The 26,371-nt window shown below is 49.5% G+C and overlaps 1 protein-coding gene across 7 annotated transcripts in view; it reads right to left on the bottom strand.

Annotated features, from left to right (window-relative positions):
• The window catches only part of TMEM63C (transmembrane protein 63C), a 78,897-nt gene that overhangs the window by 21,471 nt on the left and 31,055 nt on the right, over positions 1-26,371 (bottom strand). For 2 of the 7 annotated variants that reach the window (XM_074956017.1, XM_074956010.1), the window contains exons 2-4: positions 2,834-2,948; positions 2,099-2,315; positions 1,059-1,138 (exon numbers count right to left, since the gene is read on the bottom strand). In XM_074956017.1, coding sequence (XP_074812118.1) covers positions 1,059-1,138; positions 2,099-2,296 — 278 coding nt within the window. In that variant the 5' untranslated portion in view covers positions 2,297-2,315; positions 2,834-2,948. Of the gene's footprint in view, positions 1-1,058; positions 1,139-2,098; positions 2,327-2,833; positions 2,949-24,949; positions 25,088-25,940; positions 26,090-26,371 lie in introns of those variants that run through there. The other 5 variants (XM_074956012.1, XM_074956013.1, XM_074956014.1 and 2 more) reach the window with 5 other exon arrangements.

Raw genomic sequence — 26,371 nt, 5'->3', positions numbered from 1 at the left:
GCGTCCTATCAGGTATAATTCGTAACATATCGCAGCACACAGATTTCATTCAGATACACGCTCTGCACCCCTCTGACACTTGCGCCCTCTTTGCAGAAGGCCAGAGCATTAAGCCACATGCCAGCATTTATCTAGTTCCATAACCCTCAAGGACCCCTGTGCTGACGATAGTCTCCAGTCAAAAGGCCCGATCCTTCTCCCATTGCCATCAGTAGCTGTTTAGCAGGCGTCGGATCAGGTCCTCAGGGAGCCTTGGCATCCCTGGTCAGGACCTTTCACCAAGGGATGGTGCAACTGCTGAGAGGGAGGTGGAGGATGGGGTCCCCTCACCGTTAGTGGCTTGCGTGTTAGCTCAATAATTGCTGCACATGCTAACGGACTCGTGAGGGGTTTGTTATTTAACCTTTTGGTGCAAAGTTCCCTATTTCTTCCTGGTTTTCCAAGAAAGAAAAAAAGGAAGGAACATGTTCCTTAGCTCTGAACCTACAAGTGAAAGCTAATGCAGCCCTGGCGCTGACTCTGATACACCCGCCAGTGTCACTCTGGAGAACCTGGCCCTGCCAGCGCACGGACAGCCCTGCCACTTCCACTGCTACAGAACCGAACTTGCCTTCAATCCGCCCACAGCGTGGGGACAGGAGAAAGCTCCAGAGCTTACTAGTGGCAGCATTCCCGTCCCCGCCCCAGAAACGTGTCCACATTATAAAACCCAGCAGCACAATGGGCACTAACAGGCCCCCATCTTGAAAGGCTCAGCAGAGAGGTTGACTGGGCCATGGAGGCTGAACTGCCCTCCCATCCCTAGCCAGTGTTCCTCCAGGGCAGGGATGAGGGAGCCTGTGAGAGAAGGTTGCCCTGCTGCCACCCATGCTGTGTGCCTTTCCGTGGGGATGAAATCCCAAGGCTGCCAGTCTGGCACCATCCAGCAGCCCTGACATTGACTCTGCTGGGCTTGTTTTGGAATAAGGGCAGGGAACAGACCCCCCACCTCCTCTTCCTGCTCTGTCACAAACACTTGGGGATGCCACCAGCCCCTGGAAAGGGAGCTCAGTCCTCACCTGTCATTATCCATCAGCAGGGCCAGGCGCCCATAGTCCCAAGCTGCTTTCCGAAGGCAGGAGAAGACCAGGAGGAGGAGCTGCAGCAGGAGAGAGAAAGCAAAGGGTTGATGTTCCAGCCACCTGACTTCTAGAGGCCCCTCCATTCAGGGGGGTTGCCCTCCACAGGTGGGCCCAGACATGACAGCAGAATCAGTCAAAGCTCCTCTCAAAGCCAAATTGAGGTCCTGCTCCAGTGACTCCACTGCAACTGGCTCCTGGTGACTGCATTCACACACCCCAGCAGAGACCCACAGAGTCCAGGGTACTAAACCGCAACACCCATCCACACAAGGTGAATATACCCACACACAGGCACACAACCAAGGTGACCGTACACACATACACACACAGAAAGGCAGAGACCCCTATAGCCAGGGCAAGCCCCACCTCATCTCTCTCTCTCTCTCTCACACACACACACACATAAACGCAGAACAAGAGTCTCACTCAAAGAAACTACCTACCACCTCATAGTCAGAGCTGTATGCCCAGCATAGTCACACAATACAACCCTTCCACACCTTCCCAGGCCCAGTTATACACCCACCATGGGCTCAACACATGCTGGAACCCACCCAGATGCCTACAGGCAGAATCTGATACCTGCTGCAGGCTCACATAACGCACACACATGTCCATGATTATGACACTCGTCTCTCCTCGGGGACTCCACCGGCACACACATGGCCTCGTTGGCACCAGGAAAATCAGGGCTCATAGTTCACCACCTGGCCAGCTCCATTAGCAAGAGCTGCAGTGGAGACAGGGCTCAGGCATTCTGACCACTATGTCATCTGACCACGCTGAATAGGTGATGTGGTGTCACACTTTAGTCCTGTGTGCGGTTCTAGTCACACTGAGTCACTCCCACCCCTGAAGCCTGCCTCTTTCCGTCTCCAGGTCACTTGAGACACTGCCGAGAGACTGGGCAGACACTGGGAGGTTGGGACAGGGGGCAGTATGGCACCCTGGCACGGCCCCCTCCTCGCCTCACTCACCAGCCAGAGGATGAAGTTGATGGCGAGCACAGTGGGCACGCCGCCGAATGGCAGCCCCTGCAGGACCGTGCTGCGGGAGCGGGCGCTGAAGCACTGCTCCTCCGTGCTGTTGGCTAGTGGGTCCAGGAAGCTGAGGACATCTAGGGAGACGGGGTTGGCACCCCCGGGCGCAGGCTCAGCCAAGTACACGGTGTCCATCTGTGCCTCCACGCAGACCCTGCAAAACACCTGGGCAGAGTCCACCAGGGGCAGGATGGAGTTGGGGAGTGGGGGAACATTAGAGGGCAGGAGTTCACAGCTACTCCAGTCCTGGCCTTCCCCAGCAGGTGGAGCTGGCTGTAAGCACAGCTATTAGAGCCCCAGCCTCTCTCAGCAGGAGGCACCAGAGAGATGAGTGTAGGGCAGGTAGCTGTCAGAGTGAGCGCGTAGCTAGTGCAGTCCCAGCCTTGCCCAGCTGCTGGCGCTGTAGGAATCAGCACAGGGACACGGGATGGGCGAGCTCCCAGCTACTCAATTCCCAAGCTCTCTCAGCAGGAGGTGCTGTAGGAGATGGGGCAGGGCGCTGATGGTGGGCCGCTCACAACTTCTCCAGTCTTAGCCTCTCCCAGCAGGAGGTGCCATGGGGAATGGGGAAGCTCCCATCTGCTCCAAGCCCTGTCCCAGGGCTACACTCCATAAGACTACACACGATTGTTGTCATTTGGTTTTCAGATGCCGTCTCATTTGTACTCATACCTGACCAAGGTCCCTTGCTGCCTTCCCCACTCAGTCCTGGTGGCTGGAATCAGTCACTGCCATCACGCTGCGGCCAGTGTGTAGGAGCGAGGCACTGAACCGTTCGCCAGAGCTGCTATGAGAAAGAGAAACACTGATACTAGGAGAGGGGCAGACAGGGCTCTGCTCACCTTGTTCCCACACCACCTTAGTTTCACCTTTTGTGGCAACCCCATAAATTACACCCTCCCCCCCAACACACCGATACTCAGAATCTTTGATGTTATAAAGTCCTGTTGGATCCTCCAGTTCATCTTCCTGCCAGCATAGGACTGTTCCTCTGGGATATTTCCTAGGCTTTACTACAGTCCAGTTTCAATGTCCCAAACGATGGGGCTCCCACCACTTCCCCTGGGAGATGACATGACAGCCTCACAGAATTCGCTATTAGAAAATATTTACTGCTATTCACCTTCAATGACTTCATCCTAGTCCCTTTAGCTGTACACCCTTGAGCAATCCCCTGCTCCCCTGGGGGCTTCTACCTGTCAAACACCTGTGACCCGCTACTCGCCCCTTGGTCATTGCTTAGCCAAGCTAAACATACCAAGCTCTTGTCATCTTTCCTCATAAACCAGCCCCTCCATCACTTTCGTTGCTCTCCTCTGACATCCTCCCAACTTGCTGATATTTTTCTGGCCCTGAGGTGCCTGGGATTGATCTCACAGCAGCCATAGAGACAGAGTTCATTGCCTCCCTGCTCCTGGAGGAGCTGTCAGAAATGAGGCAGAGTTACTGGCAGTGGGGTTGCTCACAGCTAGCTACTCCAATCCTGGCCTTGCCCAGCACTTGTTTCCCGGCACTGCAAGTCCAGAGCTACTTTTCCAAGTGTTCTTGCCTCTGTCAGGACTTGTCTTCACTAGGAAATGCTGTGTTAAAATAGAACGACACATCACCAGCCACAACTAACAGGTCAGCATGGACCAGGACTAGTTGTGGTTGGTATCATGTGAGCTGCCTTTGCTCCTCACAATAGTGTCTGAACACAGAAAGGCTTCCTACTGCCAACAGGCCTCACCGGCCCTCCAGGAGTTGGCTCAGCTGGACTCCATCACATCAGACCTATCCAACAGTTGAGCTATTTTAGCATTGTTCTGACTCCATTCATTTTCCCTGGTAACCAGAGGAGGCCTCCTGGTCTGAGCCTCCCAGCTAATCCCCAAAGCAGCTTTTTTGGAAAACAGGCACCATGTTAGCAGCTCCCCACAGACACTGGTTTTCTGCCTACTTCCTCTGGCTCTGTCAATCTCGCTGTGATTTCACGCTCTTTCCTTCTGAGCCCTCAGCTGATCCCATCTGCTCCTGGCTATTTACTGCATTTAATTACCCCAAGTTGCTCTATACTAGTGGCTCTCAACCTTTCCAGGCTACTGTACCCCATTCAGGAGTCTGATTTGTCTTGCGTACCCCAAGTTTCACCTCACTTAAAAACCACTTGCTTACAAAATCAGATATAAACATACAAAAGTGTTACAGCACACTATTGCTGAAAGGTTGCTGACTTTCTCATTTTTACCATATAATTATAAAATAAATAAACTGGAATATAAACATTGTACTTACATTTCACTGTATAGTATATAGCACAGTATAAACAAGCCATTGTCTGTGTGAAATTTTAGTTTGTACTGACTTTGCTAGGGCTTTTTATGTAGCCTGTTGTAAAACTAGACAAATATCTAGATGAACTGATGTACCCCCTGGAAGACCTCCAAGTACCCCCAGGGGCACACATACCTCCGGTTGAGAACCTCTGCTCTATAACTCCCTCCTCAGCCTCTGTCAAGGCTACATTCTGACTCCCCATAAAAATGGACTTTGGGGTAAGAATTTCCCTCTGGTTTTCTACAGTAAAGACTGATGCCAAAAAATCCACTTATCTGCCACACACCCTTTCTTTTTAACTGCCCCCTCCCCTGTATGGCCGGCCAAAGCATGTCTCAGTGCAGCCTCACTCCTGCTAATGTACATGAAAGATGGGCTCTTAATTACCTAGATAGTGACTAAGACACAATGCGGCCCCTGCTGCACCTCCAAGAGGAAGGGGGTCCTTTCCCCACATGTGCTCCAGGCCAAATGGACAGTCCTGACTCTGGCTGAGCCAGGGCTGGTTTTGATGGGCTCCTGAGACAGCTGAGTCCAGCCCTCTTCAGCCAGAGGGATGGAGTTTGTAAGAATATAGGCCCACATTAGATTTGGATTTTAGCACATGCGCTAGGCCCCCAACACATGTGCATAAAGAATGAAATCAAGAGAAAGAAAAAAGTTGTTTGCATTAAACTCATAGTGACCCCAATAATACCAATGTTGTGTTATTTAAGCTTTGGGCTAAGCAATAGAAATAAAGAAAACACGGTTAACTGGGCACCAGGGATAGTACCATAACTGGCTAGAAATGTCCATTACTTGGGAAAAAATATGGCAAAGTAAGATAAGGGGAAACACCCTGACAAGAGCAGAGTGTAGCCCTAAACTGCTTCATCTAACTCGAGCTAAGATCCAACAACCAGCAATGACAACTCTTGCTTGTTATAGCGTAGAATGTTTGTTAGGGGTTCTTTGTCAGAGCTTTTCCTTATGCCTCGAGTCACACCATGATGGGAAGGTGTCTCCCAGGTCTGAACCTGTTGCATTTTGGCCAATGCTTATAAACAGTTTTGTTGCTAGGGTACGGAATACAGGTGTGTATATATATGCTTATAGTTGTATTTTGGTTGTAATGAACACCAAGTGGCCTTTGGACTAATAGGAATGCCTGTGTGGAAACTGAGTCATGGTAAACCTTAATAAACTTATTAGGAAAATTCTTTTAAAGAGATTTGGCCTAGTGTGGGGCCTTTTTGGTGGTGGGGGGGGGGAAGGAGGGAAGAAATCTAGGAGGTACAGCACCTCCAACAAAAGATAGGTGAGAAAACCCAGGTGAGTAGCTTGTGTGAGTCACTTTTTGATCCTGTCCCAAGCTAGAGGATAGGAGAAAAGGAGGACTTGTGGCACCTTAGAGACTAACACATTTATTTGAGCATAAGCTTTTGTGAGCTACAGCTCACTTCGTCGGATGCATGCAGTGGAAAATACAGTAGGGAAATTTATATACACAGAGAACATGAAACAATGGGTGTTACCATACACACTGTAACAAGAGTGATCAGGTAAGGTGAGCTATTATCAGCAGGAGAGCTGGGGGGAAAAAACCTTTTGTAGTGATAATCAAGGTGGGCCATTTCCAGCAGTTGACAAGAACGTGTGAGGAACAGTGAGGGGGGGGGAATAAACATGGGGAAATAGTTTTACTTTGTGTAATGACACAGCCGCTCCCAGTCTTTATTCAAGCCTAAGTTAATTGTATCCAGTTTGCAAATTAATTCCAATTCAGCAGTCTCTCGTTGGAGTCTGTTTTTGAAGTTTTTTTGTTGAAGAATTGCCACTTTTAGGTCTGTAATCGAGTGATCAAAGAGATTGAAGTGTTCTCCGACTGGTTTTTGAATGTTATAATTCTTGACGTCTGATTTGTGTCCATTTATTTTTTTACGTAGAGACTGTCCAGTTTGGCCAATGTACATGGCAGAGGGACATTGCTGGCACATGATGGCATATATCACATTGGTAGATGTGCAGGTGAAGGAGCCTCTGATAGTGTGGCTGATGTGATTAGGCCCTATGATGGTGTCCCCTGAATAGATATGTGGACACAGTTGGCAACGGGCTTTGTTGCAAGGATAGGTTCCTGGGTTAGTGGTTCTGTTGTGTGGTGTGTGGTTGCTGGTGAGTATTTGCTTCAGGTTGGGGGGCTGTCTGTAAGCAAGGACTGGCCTGTCTCCCAAGATCTGTGAGAGTAATGGGTCGTCCTTCAGGATAGGTTGTAGATCCTTGATGATGCATTGGAGAGGTTTTAGTTGGGGGCTGAAGGTGATGGCTAGTGGCGTTCTGTTATTTTCTTTGTTGGGCCTGTCCTGTAGTAGGTGACTTCTGGGTACTCTTCTGGCTCTGTCAATCTGTTTCTTCACTTCAGCAGGTGGGTACTGTAGTTGTAAGAACGCTTGATAGAGATCTTGTAGGTGTTTGTCTCTGTCTGAGGTTTTGGAGCAAATGCGGTTGTATCGTAGAGCTTGGCTGTAGACAATGGATCGTGTGGTGTTGTCTGGATGAAAGCGGGAGGCATGTAAATAGGCATTGCGGTCAGTAGGTTTCCAGTATAGGGTGGTGTTTATGTGACCTTTGCTTATTAGCACCGTAGTGTCCAGGAAGTGGATCTCTTGTGTGGACTGGTCCAGGCTGAGGCTGATGGTGGGTTGGAAATTGTTGAAATCATGGGGAAATTCCTCAAGGGCTTCTTTTCCATGGGTCCAGGTGATGAAGATGTCATCAATGTAGTACAAGTAGAGTAGGGGCATTAGGGGACGAGAGCTGAGGAAGCGTTGTTCTAAGTCAGCCGTAAAAATGTTGGCACACTGTGGGGCCATGCAGGTACCCATAGCAGTGCCTCTGATTTGAAGGCATACATTGTCCCCAAATGTGAAATAGTTATGGGTGAGGACAAAGTCACAAAGTTCAGCCACCAGGTTTGCCGTGATATTATCGGGGATACTGTTTCTGACGGCTTGTAGTTCATCTTTGTGTGGAATGTTGGTGTAGAGGACTTCTACATCCATAGTGGCTAGGATGGTGTTTTCAGGAAGATCACTGATGGATTGTAGTTTCCTCAGGAAGTCAGTGGTGCCTCGAAGATAGCTGGGAGTGCTGGTAGTGTAGGGCCTGAGGAGGGAGTCTACATAGTCAGACAATCCTGCTGTCAGGGTGTCAATGCCTGAGATGATGGGGCGTCCAGGATTTCCAGGTTTATGGATCTTGGCTAGCAGATAGAATACCGCTGGTCGGGATTCTAGCGGTGTGTCTGTGCGGATTTGTTCTTGTGCTTTTTCAGGGAGTTTCTTGAGCAGATGGTGTAGTTTCTTTTGGTAACTCTCAGTGGGATCAGAGGGTAATGGCTTGTAGAAAGTGGTGTTGGAGAGTTGCCTAGCAGCCTCTTGTTCATATTCCGACCTGTTTATGATGACGACAGTACCTCCTTTGTCAGCCTTTTTGATTATGATGTCAGAGTTGTTTCTGAGGCTGTGGATGGCATTGTGTTCTGCACGGCTGAGGTTGTGGGGCAAGTGATGCTGCTTTTCCACAATTTCAGCCCATGCATGTCGGCGGAAGCACTCTATGTAGAAGTCCAGTCTGTTGTTTCGACCTTCAGGAGGAGTCCACCCAGAATCCTTCTTTTTGTAGTGTTGCTAGGAAGGTCTCCGTAGGTTAGTATGTTGTTCAGAGGTGTGTTGGAAATATTCCTCGAGTCGGAGACGTCGAAAATAGGATTCTAGGTCACCACAGAACTGTATCATGTTCGTGGGGGTGGAGGGGCAGAAGGAGAGGCCCGAGATAGGACAGATTCTTCTGCTGCACTAAGAGTATTGTTGGATAGATTAACAATATTGCTGGGTGGGTTAAGGGAACCACTGTTGTGGCCCCTTGTGGCAGAGAGTCTCTCAGTAATAACATCACGTGTTTTTACAGCCTCTTTCATCCTGAAAAATTCCAAACTGCTCTTGCCCGACAGAGATTGCTCACTCTTCCCTGAAATGCATCCACTTCTGAGGTGTAACATTTAACAGCACACAGCAACAGCACACAGCAAGTTGTGGGAGAACTACCCTGTATGCCAGGGGATCGCAATGTTTTCATAGCAAGGGCCATATCTTCATTGACAGACACCCGTTCACCATCACCCGGCCCTGCCTCCAGTCCCACCAGGGATCAACTAACAGCTCTGAGGCAGCTACAGAGATTGCCTAGTCAGAAAGCGGCATTAGAAAGGTGTTAAATGCATTATTCACCTTTAAGAGTATGAGTTACCAGCTAGAAACAAGGAGCAGCAGCCAGCACCAGTTGGGGGACCACTGTTGTCTGCTGCTGGAACTGCTGTGTAAATTCAGGGAGGCAGAATAGAATTACCTAAATTGGGCTGTGGGATTAAAACTCCTAGTTTTACTAACTGCCATGAAATCTTTAATGGGCACGGACAGCCAAGGCCCCAGCTTCATTTTTCATACAAAAGATGGCACCTCCATTGGCACAGCGCTATGCTTCACAGAGGGTCAGGAGTGACTTGGCAGGAAGAAGGCTCTCTCCAAAGCTCCCATCTCTGCGATACCCGGAGGGGGAACAGTCTGCACCATTATTATTAAACAGAGAAGTGCTATGGGGCCACCTTAGCTATAGGCAAACTAGGCAGCTGCCTAGGGGCAGGAGAGGCTGGGCTAAAGCTGAGTGGTGCTGCGACCCCATGCGCCAAGGGTGCAGTGAGAAAGTGGGGGGCCAAGTGCCAGGTCACAGTGCCACTCACTCAGAGTTGGCCCAGCCAGCCCCACCCCCACCCTCGTCGTGATGGAAGAGCGGCCAGGCCAAACCTGAATGTGTGGTGCTGTGACCTAGCACTTGGCCCCCGACTTTCTCACTGCACCCTCCACTGAAAAGTCTAACATGCCTCCTGCACCCAGCTGAGAACCTCTGTTCTAGAGGGTTGGAGGGGGCAGCATGCTGAAGTTTTGCCTAGGGCAGCAGATCGGCTTGAGTGGCCTCTGGCAGTGCTACATAACTCAGCATACCAGGTAGTGCAGAATGGCCTTTCCGTGCATTGGAGGAGGGGTAGCAAAGGGAACCAAGATTCCAGATTCAGCAACAGGGCAAGTAATAAAAAATACTGGATGGAGACAGAGGGGCCAGAGTCTCCCAGCAGGAGTCTGCTGCTCCAGAAACCAAGCACAGTGAAACCTGTATGTCTAGCCACCAGCTCTCCCTGACCACTGTACAAAGGGCTAACAAAAATCTCAGGCCCTATGAGATTTGCAAGCTCCTCTGAACTAATGCACTCTGCAGCAGGTGGCCACGCACCCGATGTGTGTCCAGCCTCCCCCATCCCATCCAGCTGTGCAAGTTACAATCAACCTTTTTTGGGTGGCTGGGGAGCAGAAGCTGCTTCAAGATCAGGGATAGCTTTTCTAAATGGGACGAATGTTAATGACAACTCTTTTAACTTGTTTCAATAGAGAGGGGGCTCTGGGGTGGATCTAGTGAGGGACCCCCAGAAAGCTATGGGGCACAGTGCTTAGTGAGTGGTTGGGGGGTAGTGCTAAGCCAGGGGTCCCAAAGGATCCAAGAACGACAGTGCCCAGTGAGAGGGACCCGGGGCTATGTGTGAGAACCCAGTGAGAGTTCTCTGAAGGCCTCATTTTGTCATGCTGTGCTAAGTGGCCAGTTGCCAACATGGATTCCCTATAGAATCATAGATGTGTAGGACTGGAAGGGACTTCAAGAGGTCATATAGTCCAGTCCCCTGTGCTGAGGCAGGACTAAGTATTATCTAGCCCATCCCTGACAGGTGTTTGTTTATCCTGTTCTTACAAACCTCCAATGGCGGGGATTCCACAACCTCCTTAGGTAATTTGTTCCATGAATTAGGAAGTTTTTCCTCAAGTTTAATCTAAATCTCTCTTGCTGCAATTTAACCCCATTACTTCTTATCCTGTCCTCAGTGCACGAGAACAATATATCACCCTCCTCTTTAAAACAACCTTTAATGCACTTGAAGATTATCATGTCCCTCCTTAGCCTTCAATTCTCCAAACGTCAACAGACCCAACTCTTTCAGTCTTCCCTCATAGGTCATGTTTTCTAGACTTTTAATCATATGTGTTGCTCTCCTCTGCACCTTCTCCAATTTGTCTGCACCAGTCTGAAGTGTGGTGCCGAGAACTGGACACAATACCCCAGCTGAGTCCTTATCAGTGCTAAGCAGAGTGGAAGAATTACTTTTCGTGTCTGTAATACTTCCCAGAATGATGTTCGCTTTTTCTGCAATAGTGTTACATTGTTGACTCATATTTAGTTTGTGATCCATGATAACCCACAGATCCTTTTCTGCAGTACTCCTTCCTAGGCAGTTATTTTTCCATTTTGTGTGCGTGGAATTAATTATTCCTTCCTAAGTCTAGTACATTGCACTTGTCCTTATTGACTTTCATCCTATTTATTTCAGACCAATTCTCCAGTTTGTCAAGATCATTTTGAATTCTAATCCCGCCCTCCAAAGCACTTGCAACCTCTCCCAGCTTGGTATCATTCACAGACTTTATCAGTGTGCTCTCTTTGCCATTACCCAAATAATTTATGAAGAAATTGAATAGAACCAGGCCCAGAAGAGATCCCAGCGAGACCCCACTCAATATGCCCTGTGAGTTTGACTGGGAACCATTGATAACTACTCTCTGAGTATGATTTTCCAACCAGTTGTGCACCCATCTCATAGTAGGCTTGTCTATTTCCCTAGTTTGCTTATCACAAACATTTCAGTGTCACTATTCAGCTGGTTCCCTCCTGGGCAGCTCTCACTGGCTTGTTTCAGAGTAGCAGCCATGTTAGTCTGTATCTGCAAAAAGAACAGGAGTACTTGTGGCACCTTAGAGACTCACAAATTTATTCGAGCATAAGCTTTCGTGGGCTACAGCCCACTTCATTGGATGCATAGAATGGAACATATAGTAAGAAGATATATATCATGAAGCTGATGGATTTCCATTCCGTACGGCTAAATTCAGTGCCTTGCATAATGACAGGTTTCAGAGTAGCAGCCGTGTTAGTCTGTATCCACAAAAAGAACAGGAGTACTTGTGGCACCTTAGAGACTAACAAATTTATTTGACAGGTTTCAGAGTAACAGCCGTGTTAGTCTGTATTCGCAAAAAGAAAAAAGAAAAGGAGTACTTGTGGCACCTTAGAGACTAACCAGTTTATTTGAGCATGAGCTTTCGTGAGCTACAGCTCACTTCATCAGATGCATAGCATATCGTGGAAACTGCAGAAGACATTATATACACACAGAGACCATGAAACAAAACTTCCTCCCACCCCACTGTCCTGCTCGTAACAGCTTATCTAAAGTGATCATCAAGGGAGGGCCATTTCCAGCACAAATCCAGGTTTTCTCACCCTTCCCCCCGCCCCCCCCCCACAGACACACATACAAACTCACTCTCCTGCTGGTAATAGCCCATCCCTCTTTGAAACCTCTCTTTATAATGCGCATGATAATCAAGGTGGGTCATTTCCAGCACTAATCCAGGTTTTCTCACCACCGCCACCCCCCCCCACACACACCCCCCTCCAAAAACCACACACACAAACTCACTCTCCTGCTGGCAATAGCTCATCTTACAATGTGCACAGCAATAATCCAAGTTTAACCAGAACGTCTTGGGGGGGGGTTGTAGGAAAAAACAAACAAACAAAAAAAAAACAAGGGGAGATAGGCTACCTTGCATAATGACTTAGCCACTCCCAGTCTCTATTCAAGCCCAAATTAATAGTATCCAATTTGCAAATGAATTCCAATTCAGCAGTTTCTCGCTGGAGTCTGGATTTGAAGTTTTTTTGCTTTAAGATAGCGACCCTCATGTCTGTGATTGCGTGACCAGAGAGATTGAAGTGTTCTCCGACTGGTTTATGAATGTTATAATTCTTAACATCTGATTTGTGTCCATTTATTCTTTTACGTAGAGACTGTCCAGTTTGACCAATGTACATGGCAGAGGGGCATTGCTGGCACATGATGGCATATATCACATTGGTGGATGTGCAGGTGAACGAGCCTCTGATAGTGTGGCTGATGTTGTTAGGCCCTGTGATGGTGTTCCCTGAATAGATATGTGGGCACAGTTGGCAACGGGCTTTGTTGCAAGGATAGGTTCCTGGGTTAGTGGTTCTGTTGTGTGGTATGTGGTTGTTGGTGAGTATTCGCTTCAGGTTGGGGGGCTGTCTGTAGGCAAGGACTGGCCTTTCACCCAAGATTTGTGAGAGTGTTGGGTCATCCTTCAGGATAGGTTGTAGATCCTTAATAATGCGTTGGAGGGGTTTTAGTTGGGGGCTGAAGGTGACGGCTAGTGGCGTTCTGTTATTTTCTTTGTTAGGCCTGTCCTGTAGTAGGTGACTTCTGGGAACTCTTCTGGCTCTATCAATCTGTTTCTTCACTTCCGCAGGTGGGTATTGTAGTTGTAAGAATGCTTGATAGAGATCTTGTAGGTGTTTGTCTCTGTCTGAGGGGTTGGAGCAAATGCGGTTGTATCGCAGAGCTTGGCTGTAGACGATGGATCGTGTGGTGTGGTCAGGGTGAAAGCTGGAGGCATGTAGGTAGGAATAGCGGTCAGTAGGTTTCCGGTATAGGGTGGTGTTGATGTGACCATCGTTTATTAGCACTGTAGTGTCCAGGAAGTGGATCTCTTGTGTGGACTGGACCAGGCTGAGGTTGATGGTGGGATAGAAATTGTTGAAATCATGGTGGAATTCCTCAAGAGCATAAGCTTTCGTTGGTGGTCACAAGAAGAATGACACAACATCCCCTTCCCCCTCCCGGCAGCAACAGGTGACATCCAGGGCCCAAGCCCAGTCCCGAAATACAGGATCTGATTTGGGTCTGTGGTTTTCTCCAGTATCAGCAGAGGATGAAGTGGTGACTGATCTATCCCCAGGGTCTATGGGAGTAGCAGTGTCTCCAATATCCCTCCTTGAACCAACCTTCTCTTCCATGCTGATGACCTCGCTGTTGCTGCGGGACTGTGCTTAGTCTCTGTGCATTCAGAGGGCAAGGTCCTGGGATCCAACTAAACCTGCTGCTTTGGGGATGAGAGAGGATCTAGCTCAGGGAACCTGGCCTGATAGGGTTGGCAGGCTGTACTGAACCTTATGAGGAGTGCTATCGTGGTGCCGCAGCCTATAGTCAATATGCTTCCACCCCCAATGCTGCCTTTTAGTGCCTCCAGTCATTGCTGAGTTGGCACCATGGGACTGGACTTTGTGGCTAGCGGCATGCAGGGTCCTGCACCGTTTTAAAATGATGGCTCCATAAGTAGCGCTGAGCACCTTGTTCCATGAACACTGAGCATGTAGCCAGCACTGTCCAGATCTACTGGCATCCTGCTCCTTTCCATGCCCCGTCTCCCTCCGAGGGATTGGGAAGAGGAAAGCCAGGGAGCAATGCTTGGATCTGGTGCAGCAAATCCTGGATCCCTAGGACAGGCTGACTGGGGCTCGGTTTTGTACCATTGAACTGTTATACTTAGCAAGGAGAAGGGAAGGGAAGGGCCCTCACTACTGTTTTGTTTTGCATGCTTGTTCCCCACCTCCATCCCTCATGATGTTGCACTGCACCCCTAGCCGCTGCACCAGGCCATGCCAATTTCCTTGCAAACTGCTGGTCTCGTTTCAACCTTCCTCAGGTGTCTAGTGTGCTATGGCAATGTAACATGCTGCAGATGTGCCAAGCACTAATATCCTGATTGCTGTTAATGCTAGAGCCAGATGAAACACCCCTGAGTCTGTTCACAAGCAGGTTGGTAAGCTGGGTCTCACTGCTGGTGAGTGTTGGTTTGATACCCTTCTTTTTATTTATATTACAACCAAGATCAGGGCTCTGTTGTGTTAGGGGCTGTACAAACACCCAATAAGAGACAGTCTCTGCCCCAGTGATCTTACAGACTAAATAGACATGACAGACAAAGGGTGAAAGTGAAAACAGAGGCACAGAGAGAAATTAAGGTAACCCAACAGTTCAACCAGGAATAGAACCAAGACTGCCCAAGTCCCAGTCAAGTGTCCTACCCATTAGACCACACTTCCCCCTGGAATTTGGCCTTACGTTGTGGGTCTGATCCAAGCAATAACGAAGGTGAAAACTGAGACAACCAGCTGTGCTCAGCACTGTGCAATGAGGATGAGGCTTTGCTTGACCTGATGGACCTGCCCATGGGACTAAGCACGTGCATGATGCATATGGCGCTCTGCTCCTCTGGGACCAGATGTGATTGGTTTTGCTACAGAAACAGATGAGAATCCCTCTGCAAAGAAAATCTGCCTCTCTACAGGAGCAGCAAGATGTTCTGATGGAAGAGCCTCAAAGAAAGTATGTGTATGTGTGCAAAATGCTTTGGCTTCTACCTTCGAACCTGGAACTCACCAAGGCTTAAGCAGTTTGGGGTTTGGTTGGGAAAGGTTCCTGTGGATCTAGTTAGCATGCTGACTCCTGGGGAAAGGAAAAGTGCCCCAGGAGCTTCAGTCCCCAGGAGAGGTCAAGGATTCAGACCTTATATCTTATCCAGCACAGTGCCACCTAGCACTATGTTGGGTATTGTGTCCTGTACTCACCCCCACCTCCTCCTCCTGAGTTATCCCCCCCCACAGAACTGCATCCCCGACCATCACACTGGGACCGTGCAGTCAGTGCCAACTCGGTGCCTGTGACTGAGTCACCCGGGCTGCTCCCTGAAGCACCTTGGAGGTCTCACATCCAGTACTTACTGACTTGGCCTGATCCTGCTTAACATGTGAAGTCTGACAAGATCCCAGCCCAAGGTGGGATGGCTGCAGGCCATAAATTTGGCCTCCCATCAGGAGAGGTTCTATGTCATCTTCTTGGACTGGCAGGATCTTTCCTAAGGCTGTGTCTATACTAGATAGTTGAATCCCATTGGGATCAGGGGCTGAACTCCTAGTTTTGGGGGGTTGAGAAGAACTCTTTGCAGTATGGCTGCCTCCCATTCCTCACTTGTCTCCTCCTCCCCTTACCAAATCAGGGTGAATGATACGGTGAGCCCCGGGGCAGCCCCATGGAGATGACAGAAGCTCTGGAAATGGGATTCCATGTGCATGGGATAAGTGGTCCCATGGAAAAGGAATGAGCAGGTGCATATGAGTGCAAGCAAGGTGAGCCCTTTGAAAAGTGAACTGGGGACAAGGGAATTTACTGCAGCCCTCTTCTCAGCCTGCCAGTGCCCCAGCCCATTGGTCTCTGAGAGAAAAAAGCTGCCCCAGAAGGCTGGCGAGGTGTCAGGGGAGAAGATGAAGGCACGGGGCCAGTGAGGGTTAGGCACTTCCCTGTAGAGCTGCACTCAATCTGTTCATCTGCTGGGTGCATGTCTCCCTCCCTCCCTTCCCCAGGTAAACAACAGAGCTGTCGCCATCTGGCATTTTCAGTTGCTAAATAATTAATCTCCCTTTTGTTAACAAGGAGAGTAAGTCTCTAATAGATGGAGATGTTGGACCTCTAGCAAATAAACCAGGAGGCTCCTAGCAACCTGCAGCTCCTATCCCACCTCCGACCTGCTTTCCTGGAGCTAGATCCCATGACCGGTGACTGTTTCCAAGAGTGACAGGGAATGGATCACTTGATGATTACCTGTTCTGTTCATTCCCTCTGAAGCACCTGGCAGTGGCCACTGTGCACTGTTGGAAGACAGGATACTGGGCTAGATGGACCTTTAGTCTGACCCAGTATGACCGTTCTTATGTTCCTTATGTTATGTTCCTTATGAGCACTACTTACTCTTCCTGCCACAGGAGAGAGCCTACTAGGTCCCTGATGCTGCCCCCTTCCCCACTAGCTATCTAGAGAAGCAGATTACGGCTTTGCTGATCTTCGTCCATCCAGGAGCAGATTCTTCCTGTACATGCTGCATTTCATTTCCCTCCAAGTTTTCCTATCCATATGCCTCCCAAAGGCAAACCTCCGGTGTGCCCCCCAAATTCAACTCCCAAACCAATTCCTGCCCCATCTCTCCTGCCCCCAATTCCCTGAGCTTGATTCACCTTTTTATTGCTGAACTTTGTAGATTGTAAGAAATTTTAGGAACAGAAAGAGAGCACCCCTGCCCAGCACCTCTGCCCTCCCTCTAGTTCAGCTCCATTCCACCCTCCTCCTACCCAGGCCCATGACCCTGCCCCTCTGCAACTCAATCGCAGCCCCAACTCAGCTTCATTACAATCCCTCCAGTCCCATCACATAGCCCAGAGCCCTGAGCTGGCTCCAGTGCATTATCCAGTACTTTTCAATCAACCTCAGTCCCACCTCAGACGTCTCCTTCTCCAGACGCCAGTGCACCAGGCACCTTTCCAGCGCAGGTGTTCCAAAACAAACATCCTGGTTTCCTTACAGTTAAAGTTGCAGAAGTTACTAACACTCTGATGCAAACTACATAACTACAGGCATACCATGAGAATAACCAGCTGAAGGTAATTTACATAAATATTCTATGATTCTTGCTTCATACGTTTGGTCAGCAATAATATCGTGGTAATTTCACCTTACACATTCCCATAATGACCTGAGCTCTGTCCTGCAAGACATGCTTATGAACTCTTTCAACTGAGAGGTCACTAATTATATACCTTATTTACAGAGTCATAATCATACTAAAGATACATATGTTGAAAGGGTTCTTAACTCTGACCCACAAGATGTTCTTAAGGTTACTACTGGAAAGCACAGGTTAATTTCCGCATGTCATTATGATTGTGAAATACTCTGGTATTCTAAAACACTGCTAACACCACGGTATGCAGCAGTATTGTGGGTCAGTACTGCAGCATATTAAATCATTTCTTTATAAGGGAGAGCTGGGTTGAGTGAAATGCCTTTTAGACACTTACTTACCCCTTTCTAAGCTGTTCATTGAATAACACAAGTATAAATAACCAAGAAGCATACTGCTCTCTGTACCCCAAAACTAGCTTGCCCAACTTCCCTTAATAGGAAAAGAGGATTTGGGTTTAAACTCTTATCTCTTATTTTGGAAGTACTTAGGAATCTGCCTCCCTAAATTTCCCCTGACATTTTCAGCTGGATGCATGGTTATGCTTCCCTTCTGTTCTAAACTGTTGTGTCGTACTGTTGTGTGCTGTAAAACAGCTTCTGTGTTCTGCACCAGAGGTGGTTGCATTTCAATGTTGTGTGCAGGGATTACTGCGTACAGAGAATTTGTAAAGGTCTTTGGGATGAAAGGCCACACAGATTATACTAATAAGTGAGCATGTTCTAACGGAACAAGCCAGGGACATGAAATCAGGAGACCAGGTTCTATTCCCAGCTGTGCCACTGACTCACTGTATGACCCTGGGCTAATCACGTCCCTGCTCTGTGCCTCGGTTTCCCCATCTGCACAATGGGGATAACCCTGATCTACAACAGAGACATGGGTGTGTGCCTTAATGTCTATGAAGTTCTTTGAGATCCTTCTATTATTATTTATTATTTGTATTATGATAGCACTTAGGAATCTCAACCAATGCCCTCACTGTGCTAGGCGCTGTACAGACATGGACCAAAGACAATGGTCCCTGCCCCAGAGAGCTCACAATCTGCATGTCAGGCAGAGCACAACAGGTGGATGAAACAGCTGAATGAGCTGGGGTAGGGGACTGGTTGATGAAGTTACAATAAAAAAGAGTTTAGCAGAAAAGCAAAAGTCACAGCGCGTTGCTTGCCTGACCAAGATGACAAGTGAGAGATCCTAAAGAAGGCAAAGAAATACATATACAATAAAATAAGAAATTTTATCCAATTTATAGATAAATCTGTGACCTGCCCTGAGTTTTTCTCACTTAATACAGATATTTGTGTTTGGACAAAATATTTCTCCTTCAGATCTTGTGTCCTTGCCACATTAATAATAACACATTGTACAGGACATTGAGACCCTCCAAAGGAGGCCACTACAGACAAGAAAAGAATTAAGTAAATCTTACAGCTAGCATGGATAGAATCATGCATAATTCATCATTCATTTGGCATATTTTGTTTTTTTCCTGTCCACAAACTGTCCATGAGTGGCCTGTGATTCTCTTCGATGTGTTATCCAAAGTGATTTGCCTGACAATTTCTTCAAATTTCTGGACACAGAGTATGTTTCTGGTGTCTGACTGGATGAGCGTAACGTGCAGAATCAGATGTCCTATTATAAATATGAAATTTGCTTTACGTGAATATTGTCCTTTCCCTTGAACATCCTTGCCAGTAAACTCACTTGCTAGGGCAGGGGTGGGCAAACTACCGCCCGGGGGCCACATCCAGCCCTTCAGATGTTTTAATCCGGCCCTCAAGCTCCTGCTGGGGAGCAGGGTCCGGGACTTGCCCCTCATGTGCCGCCTGGCCGCGCCTCCGCGTAGGAGCCGGAGGGGGGACATGCCGCTGCTTCCAGGAGCTTCTTGAGGTAAGAGCCACCTGGACCCTGCACACCTGACACCCTCCTGCACACCAACCCCCAGCCCTGATCCTCCTCCCACCCTCTCAACCCCTTGGTCTCAGCCCAGTGCACCCTCCTGCACCCCAAACCTCTCATCCCCAGCCCCACCCCAGAACCCGCACCCCCAGCTGGAGCCCCCACCCTTCCCACACACCCCAATCTGCTGCCCCAGCCTGGAGCCCCCGCATGCACCTTGAACGCCTCATTTCTGGACCCACACCAGAGCCCGCACCCCCAGCTGGAGTCCTCACCCCCTCCCGCATCCCAACCCCCAGTTTTGTGAGCATTCATGGTCCACCATACAATTTCCATACCCAGATGTGGCCCTCAGGCCAAAAAGTTTGCCCACCCCTGTGCTAGGGTATTTCTGGAAAGTGAATGCACAAAGACCATGAACACAGCAAAGCAAATCCTTTGTAAAATTAAAATGAATAGTCAGTCACTTTTGGGGACAGTATTTGCCTAGGGCTGATCACAATCTTTATCTATCTCCCAGGGGAGCTATCAGCTTTGTTTTGCAGATAAGAAAACAGAGGCACAAAGAGGCTAAGGGACTGGCTCATGGTGGTCACAGAGAGCCAACAGAAGATGTGGGATTAGAACCCAGCCGCCCTGATTCCCAGTTCTGTGCTCTGGCCACTAGACACACTGCTTCCTGAACTACATTCTCCCTGCTCTCTTCCCCTATCTGCCCTTCCTAGGTATGTGCTGGGGGAGTTTTCTCCAGCTTGCAGGAATGGGATGTGGGGAGAGATTTAATGTGAAGGTCAAGTCAATGCCCCTTAAATCCCCCCTCTCCCCACTCCCAAACTGGGAAGAGTTGATAAAGCTCAGACCTATGACTTTGTGTGATCAGTGGAAGGTCAGTGGTGATCCTAGAGGGGTAGGCAAGGAAAACTGAGCTGGTTACATTGACTCAGCACCACAGACAGGGATCAATAACAATCTCAGGCTGGAACAGGTACGTCAATACCCCAGTGCTGAGCTCAGCACAAACGTGGGAGATGTGGCTTTACCAGAGGAGGGCACAGTGACCTCTAAAGAGCTTCAGCTCAGGTTGGCAGGAAAGAGCAAACGCATCATGCCCTGTGCAGGGCACTCCCAATTTCCCACTTGGGCAAAGTGAAGTGCGATGGGGGAACAGGATACCCAAAGCAGGGCCCACAGCGGTGCAAGAATTAGATAAGAATTCATTTCTTATCTGTACGCTGCACCAACTAAAGGGGGGGGGCGGGCCATGACCTCCCCACCTGACTCCTCACTTGACCCCAGCCCGCCCCCAGCCTGGGGCCCCGTGCTCTCCACCTCCCCTCCCCATGATCCATCCCACGTTCCCGGGGAGGGGAGGGGGGGCTCTGTCCTTCTCCCGCTGCGCCGGAGACTTTGGAACCACAGGGCGCTCTGGAATGCCAGTGGCAAAAGAAGCAGAACGTCGGACGGCCCCATGCTGGCAACTCCTCCGGCATCACTGTACCGCTCCCAGCCCCGCTCCCAGCCCTCTGGCGGGGCTGCGGTACGGACCCCGGACAGGAGACACAGGCACGCAGCTGCGTGGAAGGCCTGGGGGTGGTACAGCTGCGCTGGAGCAGTTGTCAGAGCGGGGCCACCCGGCGGCCCCATGTTATGCTCCTCTTGTGACTTTTTGGTGTGGTGTACCAGCTATAAATAGCTTACTGGTATGGCGTACTGTACTGCACTACTTGCACCACTGGGCAGGGGGGAGAGTCTTTACTCATTCTCTCTCCCTATGAAGTTCCCCCTCACTTCTCGGGGTAAAGCCCTATCTTCAGCAGTGAGGGGAGGGAACCCTATCTCCAGTGGCAAGGGGTGTGTATGTGTGGAGGGGCAAATCCCTCTGCTAGATGTTGAGGTGTGTGTGGGAGGAGGGAGGGATCTGTATATCCCTAGCAGAAGCTGGAGCTGCTCCACTCTAACATTTCCTTTGGCTTCAGCCCAGCTCCCTGTCTCCCACCTGCTCCTGGGGCCCTGGCCCCTCCTGCAAGTTTCCCCCAGACATGCCCCCCTCCCCAATTCCTCAGCTGCCCCATTTCCCTACTTCAGACCAACTCCCTTCCCAACTGCCCTGGAGTTTTCCAGAATCTTCCTGGTCCTTCCTCCTCTTAGTAATGGGGCATCACTCCCCTCACAGCACCGCCCCAAGTGTTTGCCTATTGTTTAAACCAGCTGTCCCTTAGAAAAGACATATTCAAAGGGAAACACATTGCTCTTCCTTACAGCCCCCTTCCCGTCTCATGCCATCACTCACCACAAATCGATATTGAAAAATGAGGGCTGACTAAAAACCACCCTTCTCCCATTTCCTGGCTCCCATCCTTCGTACAGCATTCTCTTTTCAAATCACACATTCTGGCCCAGAACAGCTGCTGTCCCTGAGGCCCTTCAGGAAACAGGCCCTGGAGACTAAAGAGGGGAACAACCTATTCTGCCACAGAGGATCTGCTGGGGGTGCATCCTGTTGCTCTGGACTGAAAAAGAGAACTCGGAGTGTAAAGATGAGGTAAAGAGCAAAGTCAAACATGGACAGTGCACGCTGTCCAGGGATTGGTTCCTGCAAAGTAACGAAGCTGATCCCAAAACACAGGATGCAATGGATAGTGAATGTAATGTGATTTGTAAATGTACATAACGGCAGGGGAATGTACTGAATGTGGGAGCATACTGAGAAGCTCTGATGTAAACTACTGACAGCCCCAGAAGCTGACCTGGTGCCAGGGACACTGTCCAACAAGCAATGCTACTGAGGAAGTGTGACATTCTATACCTTGGGGGAGTGTGCTGTAACTCCCATATTCCTCATTTTCATGTAATCATGATCTTACATAGAAAGCATGCCTTGTAAGGTATCAGGGGAAAGGTTATGATCTGCTGAAAGTCATTTCTCTATCCATAGATGTGTAGCATTAATGCATATGAAGTTGTAAGAACTGTGTCATATGGTTGTCACTAAAACATGCTGTAAGTTGGGGGAATCAGCCAGATATTAGCTCCCCAGAGGCAACAACAAGGAAAGTGACCAACGCCCGGGCAGGGTGTCAAACAACCCATCAGCAGCCATTGTCCAGCAGGGGAGTTACAATGCAATGACTCACCTGCATGAGGCCACACTAGGGGAATTGCTCCACCTTGCTTGGAGAGACTCACCTCTCCTGACTCTGAAGGGTGCTAGAAAGCCAAGAGGGAGGAAAGGACATGATAAGAGGAAGAGACATTTGCCATGCTCTTCCTCTCTCTTCCACCTACATCTACAGACATCACACCAAGTGACTGAAGTGCTGATCAAAGGGGAGAGCCTGGCTGAAGAGCAACCAGCCAGCCTGTGGTGAGAAGCATCTAAGCTTGTAAGGGCATTGAAAGTGTTAAGATCATCTTAGAATGCATTTTGCTTTTATTTCATTTGCCCAAATCTGACTTGTTATGCTTTGACTTATAATCACTTAAAATCTATCTTTATAGTTAATACATCTGTTTGTTTATTCTACCTGAAGCAGTGCGTTTGGTTTGAAGTGTGTCAAAAACTCCCCTTGGGATAACAAGCCTGGTACATATCAATTTCTTTGTTAAATTGATGAACTCATACAAGCTTGCAGCGTTCAGTGGGGCATAACTGGACACTGCAAGACGGAGGTTCCTAGGGTTGTGTCTGGGACCAGAGATATTGGCTAGTGTCATTCGGTTGCAAGTAGCTGGGAGCAGCTTACATGCCATAGCCTGTGCGTGAACAGCCCAGGAGTGGGTGGTTCTCACAGCAGAGCAGGGTCAGGTTGGCTCCCAGAGTCAAGGATTGGAGTGACCTAGAGATAGCCAGTCCAGATAACACCAGAGGGGAACGTCACAGGAAGCCCCTTCAACCTCAGCTGCATGTTGCCCTTTGCCCCCAAGAACATCAACTCAGCACTAGGCAGTGTTTGGCATTCTGCTCGTTTTCCTTCATGATCCAGGCATCACAGTGCCACGGAGTGGTCAGGAGGATAAATTTCTGCACTCCCAGCAGTGCCATTTGGGTCTCCAGTAGAGGGAGTTACTGGTGCAAGAAAAGTTTCCTCCCATGTTTTCCTACCCAACCTTACCAAGCCCTCCTACCCCCACCTCCCTGAGCCCATATCTTAGTGCTGGGATGGCAAGCTCCTTGAGACTGATATCCCAGAGTCTCTACCTCACCCTGATTATCCCTACTGGAATCTGTTTCGGAAGATTTTCCTTTGCTCACAGCCATTTGGAGTGGGCTTTAATCCCATCAGACCCCAGATGTGTGCAGAAAATCTGCCCCTCCATGAGACCAGATCTGGGACCAATCACCAGGCCAGCAGATTCAGGAAATCTGAGCCTCCTTTCACATCCCTCAGCCCCTGCACAGCGTGTGAGCTTCTGTGAGGTGAACACAGCCTATGGATCTAGTCATTACCTTGTTACTGGGTTAGGGAAATTAAGCCGTGTGTGAAAATCACTATCTCTGAGTCCTGAAAAGAGATCAGACCCCAGTGATCTGGGATATGTTGCCTTCTGCATTAGGACTGCATGGCATTCCTCTCTCAAAGAACTACACACTGCCCGTCAGACCCAGATTCCACATGCAAATGTCCCACCAAGAAATGTTTTGATTGAAATGGTGCCTATAGCCCCGGACCAGAAACCTAACACAAAACTACTAATGTCCTCTCCTGCTGTCCCCTATAATCCGGGGAATCGGCCAGCAATCCGCAGTCAAGGGTCCCTGATGGAATGTCTCCCCCAATTTTCTGAAGGGCTGGGGATCCCCCTGGGACCTTAGGATCACTAAGGTTCTTCTGTTGTACACAGATACGGCCCCAGCTCCACCCTTGACTCAAATCTTCTATTTGCACCTACGGTCTCTAACCATGGTGCCTACCTTTCCTGTCTGGCAATCTGACCCTACCACCTTTCCAGCCTTGCTGCAGCTGTGCCTCTACCGACATCTTAGCCAGACCTTCCACTCCTCTCACGTCTGCCATGGCAGCTTCCTTCTCTATGGCCTCCCCAGAGTCCAGCTCTCCAGACTCCAGCACCTGCCCAGTGCTGCTGCCACCTTCTCCAATGCACAAGCAGGAGCAGTCCCGTTGCCTCCCTCTCACTGACCATGGCTGGCTCCAGGAGCATTTCAGGGGACGATTCAAATCTGCCATCTTTGTTTTTAAAAGCTCCAGGGCTATGGCTCAGAGGACCTCCAGGCCTGTCCCTCTTTCTACTCCCCTGCTCACTTTCTCTGTCATTCTACCACCAGGCTCCTCACTGTCCCTCTGCACAGTGCCACCAGGTTGGTGAGACAGCCTTCCCCTCTGTAGCTCCCAAAATCTACAACAGCCTTCCCATATTTCTTCACCCGATCCACGTTCCACCTAATTTCAAATCTCTTTTCTCCCTGGCCTCTTAGCGTCACCCTGCCCTGCTGATTATTTGGTGCCTAATTCCATAAGGTAGTTGTCTGAAAGATGCGGTGCAAAGGAACGTGGCATCAGTCCATTCTTCACAAGACCAGCCTGCCAGCTACTTCTCTCTATGAAAACAGGCCCTTGCATGTCTCTTGCTTATAAACTTACTGCAGGGCAATGCTATCCATGTTACCATCTAACCGACAGGAAGAGGAACAGGTAATGTCACAGCTGGAGTAGATGCAACCAGGGACAGCTTTGCTTATCCACACAGCACGTCCAGGATGGGCAATGGCATGGCATGAGGCCCTAAACAGCCATCAGTGACCAAATGAAGCTCAAATAGTGCGGCAGGGGAGGGAGGAAATAATGGTGTTGAAATATGTTTCCTCTCCTCTTTCACCTTCCCCTTCCTTCTATTGTCTTTTCATGGGTGTAGGCATACAAGGGGTGGGTGATGTGGCTATTTAGATCCAAATGGTGTGGCCAATAAGGATTTTACTATGTGCAGCTCAGGATTACGGTCATCCAATCAGAACTGTTCCTTCAATCCTGACACGAACCTTTATCTTGTGTGCAAACAAAAGGAAAGTATCAGCCTCTCTCTGAAGCCAAGCATCTCTGGATGTGAGGCTGTCCTCTCAGGCTACAGCTCAGGTCCTCTGGGGAGGAGGAAAGGTGCAGGAGGGTTCCGTCTAGTCCTTGGAGATTAAAAGAAAAGTCAGTTTTCTTTGCTGCTGAGGACTTGGCAAAACTCAAAGGAGGGGAAGCAAGCCCCATGCTTTGCAGTGGAAACTGATCCCTCGTTAGACTCAAGACGAGCCTCACCCATGACATCTCAGTTTAACTCTGCATAACTGGCCAAGAATGCCCAAGAGCTCTAGGGAGCTGTACAAGCATTCACAAATTCAGGGGCTCATCCCATCTTTCAATCTGCAGAACAAATGAGAGACTCTCTTCCCCATGCACACTACAACTCCCACTTCCTGCTCAACCCCCCAAATCCCTCAGGACCTCCCTCAAATCACCCCCCACACTACTTGCTTCTCCCAAAGTTTCATTCTGCAGCTCATCAAGGAGGGTGTTGTAGTTTGAGAACTATGGAAGGGCTGCAGAGGGGAGCAGAGGCTGCTGTCTGCTTTCCTGCTACTGCCCAGCGCAGGCTGGAGCCCAGCTGAGAGGTTGATCGGAATCTCGCGCTGCTAATTTTGAATATTCTGACCCCAAACCAATGCACAGACAGCTCATTGGGGTCCCCCATTGGAAACAGCCCCACACTAGGAACCAAACACAGGGCTGCCCCAATCTAGGATTAAAAGATGCTTCTCAAAGGCACCGCTGCCTCCCACCCCCATGCATGCACAGCCCTCATTTTAAATGGAGGGACAACAGGGGAAGCCTGAGTGATTTTCCTACTCTCAAGAGAGGCAGGTCAGGCCCATGTTTAGGAAACCCTGCTACAGAGTCACATGAACCCAGGGGCAGAGCCCCGAGATTTGCTTTCTGAAACCAACAAGTCACACAAAGACAAAAGCCTCCTGTAATGTCACATACCGGCGGAGGCGGCTGGAAGGGGTCACACCGGGGGCTGGCGACGGAGTCACTCCGAGGACAGCAGCAGCTACTTGTCAAGGGGTGGCGAAAGGTTCTGTGAATTCCTCCCTCCCCCCCCCACCTCCTGCTAAACTTTCCACGAGCAGCCTGGGAGCTGGGAAACTCTCCTCCATGCAGCAGCTGTGGCCAGAAGTCTCTGGAGACACAAGACAAAAGATGGTCTCAGGACGTTGGGGCCATCATGGCATGTGTGTGGGTTGTGATGAATGAAGAATTGGCAGCCTGCCCCTACTTCTCTCCTCCCTCCTGCATCCCTGGGGATGCCGGGGACGCCCCTGCACTGGCTGACAGAGGGGGGTGGGACGGGCTAGCTGTCTCAGGGCATCCTTCCCAGCTCTCATTTCTATGCTTAACTCTGCTCCGGGGCGCCA

The sequence above is a fragment of the Natator depressus genome, chromosome 6, assembly GCF_965152275.1.
Source record: "Natator depressus isolate rNatDep1 chromosome 6, rNatDep2.hap1, whole genome shotgun sequence".
Lineage (NCBI taxonomy): Eukaryota > Metazoa > Chordata > Testudines > Cheloniidae > Natator > Natator depressus.
The sequence above is the reverse complement of the archived record's forward strand: the minus strand, read 5'-3'. Positions and strand labels throughout refer to the sequence as shown.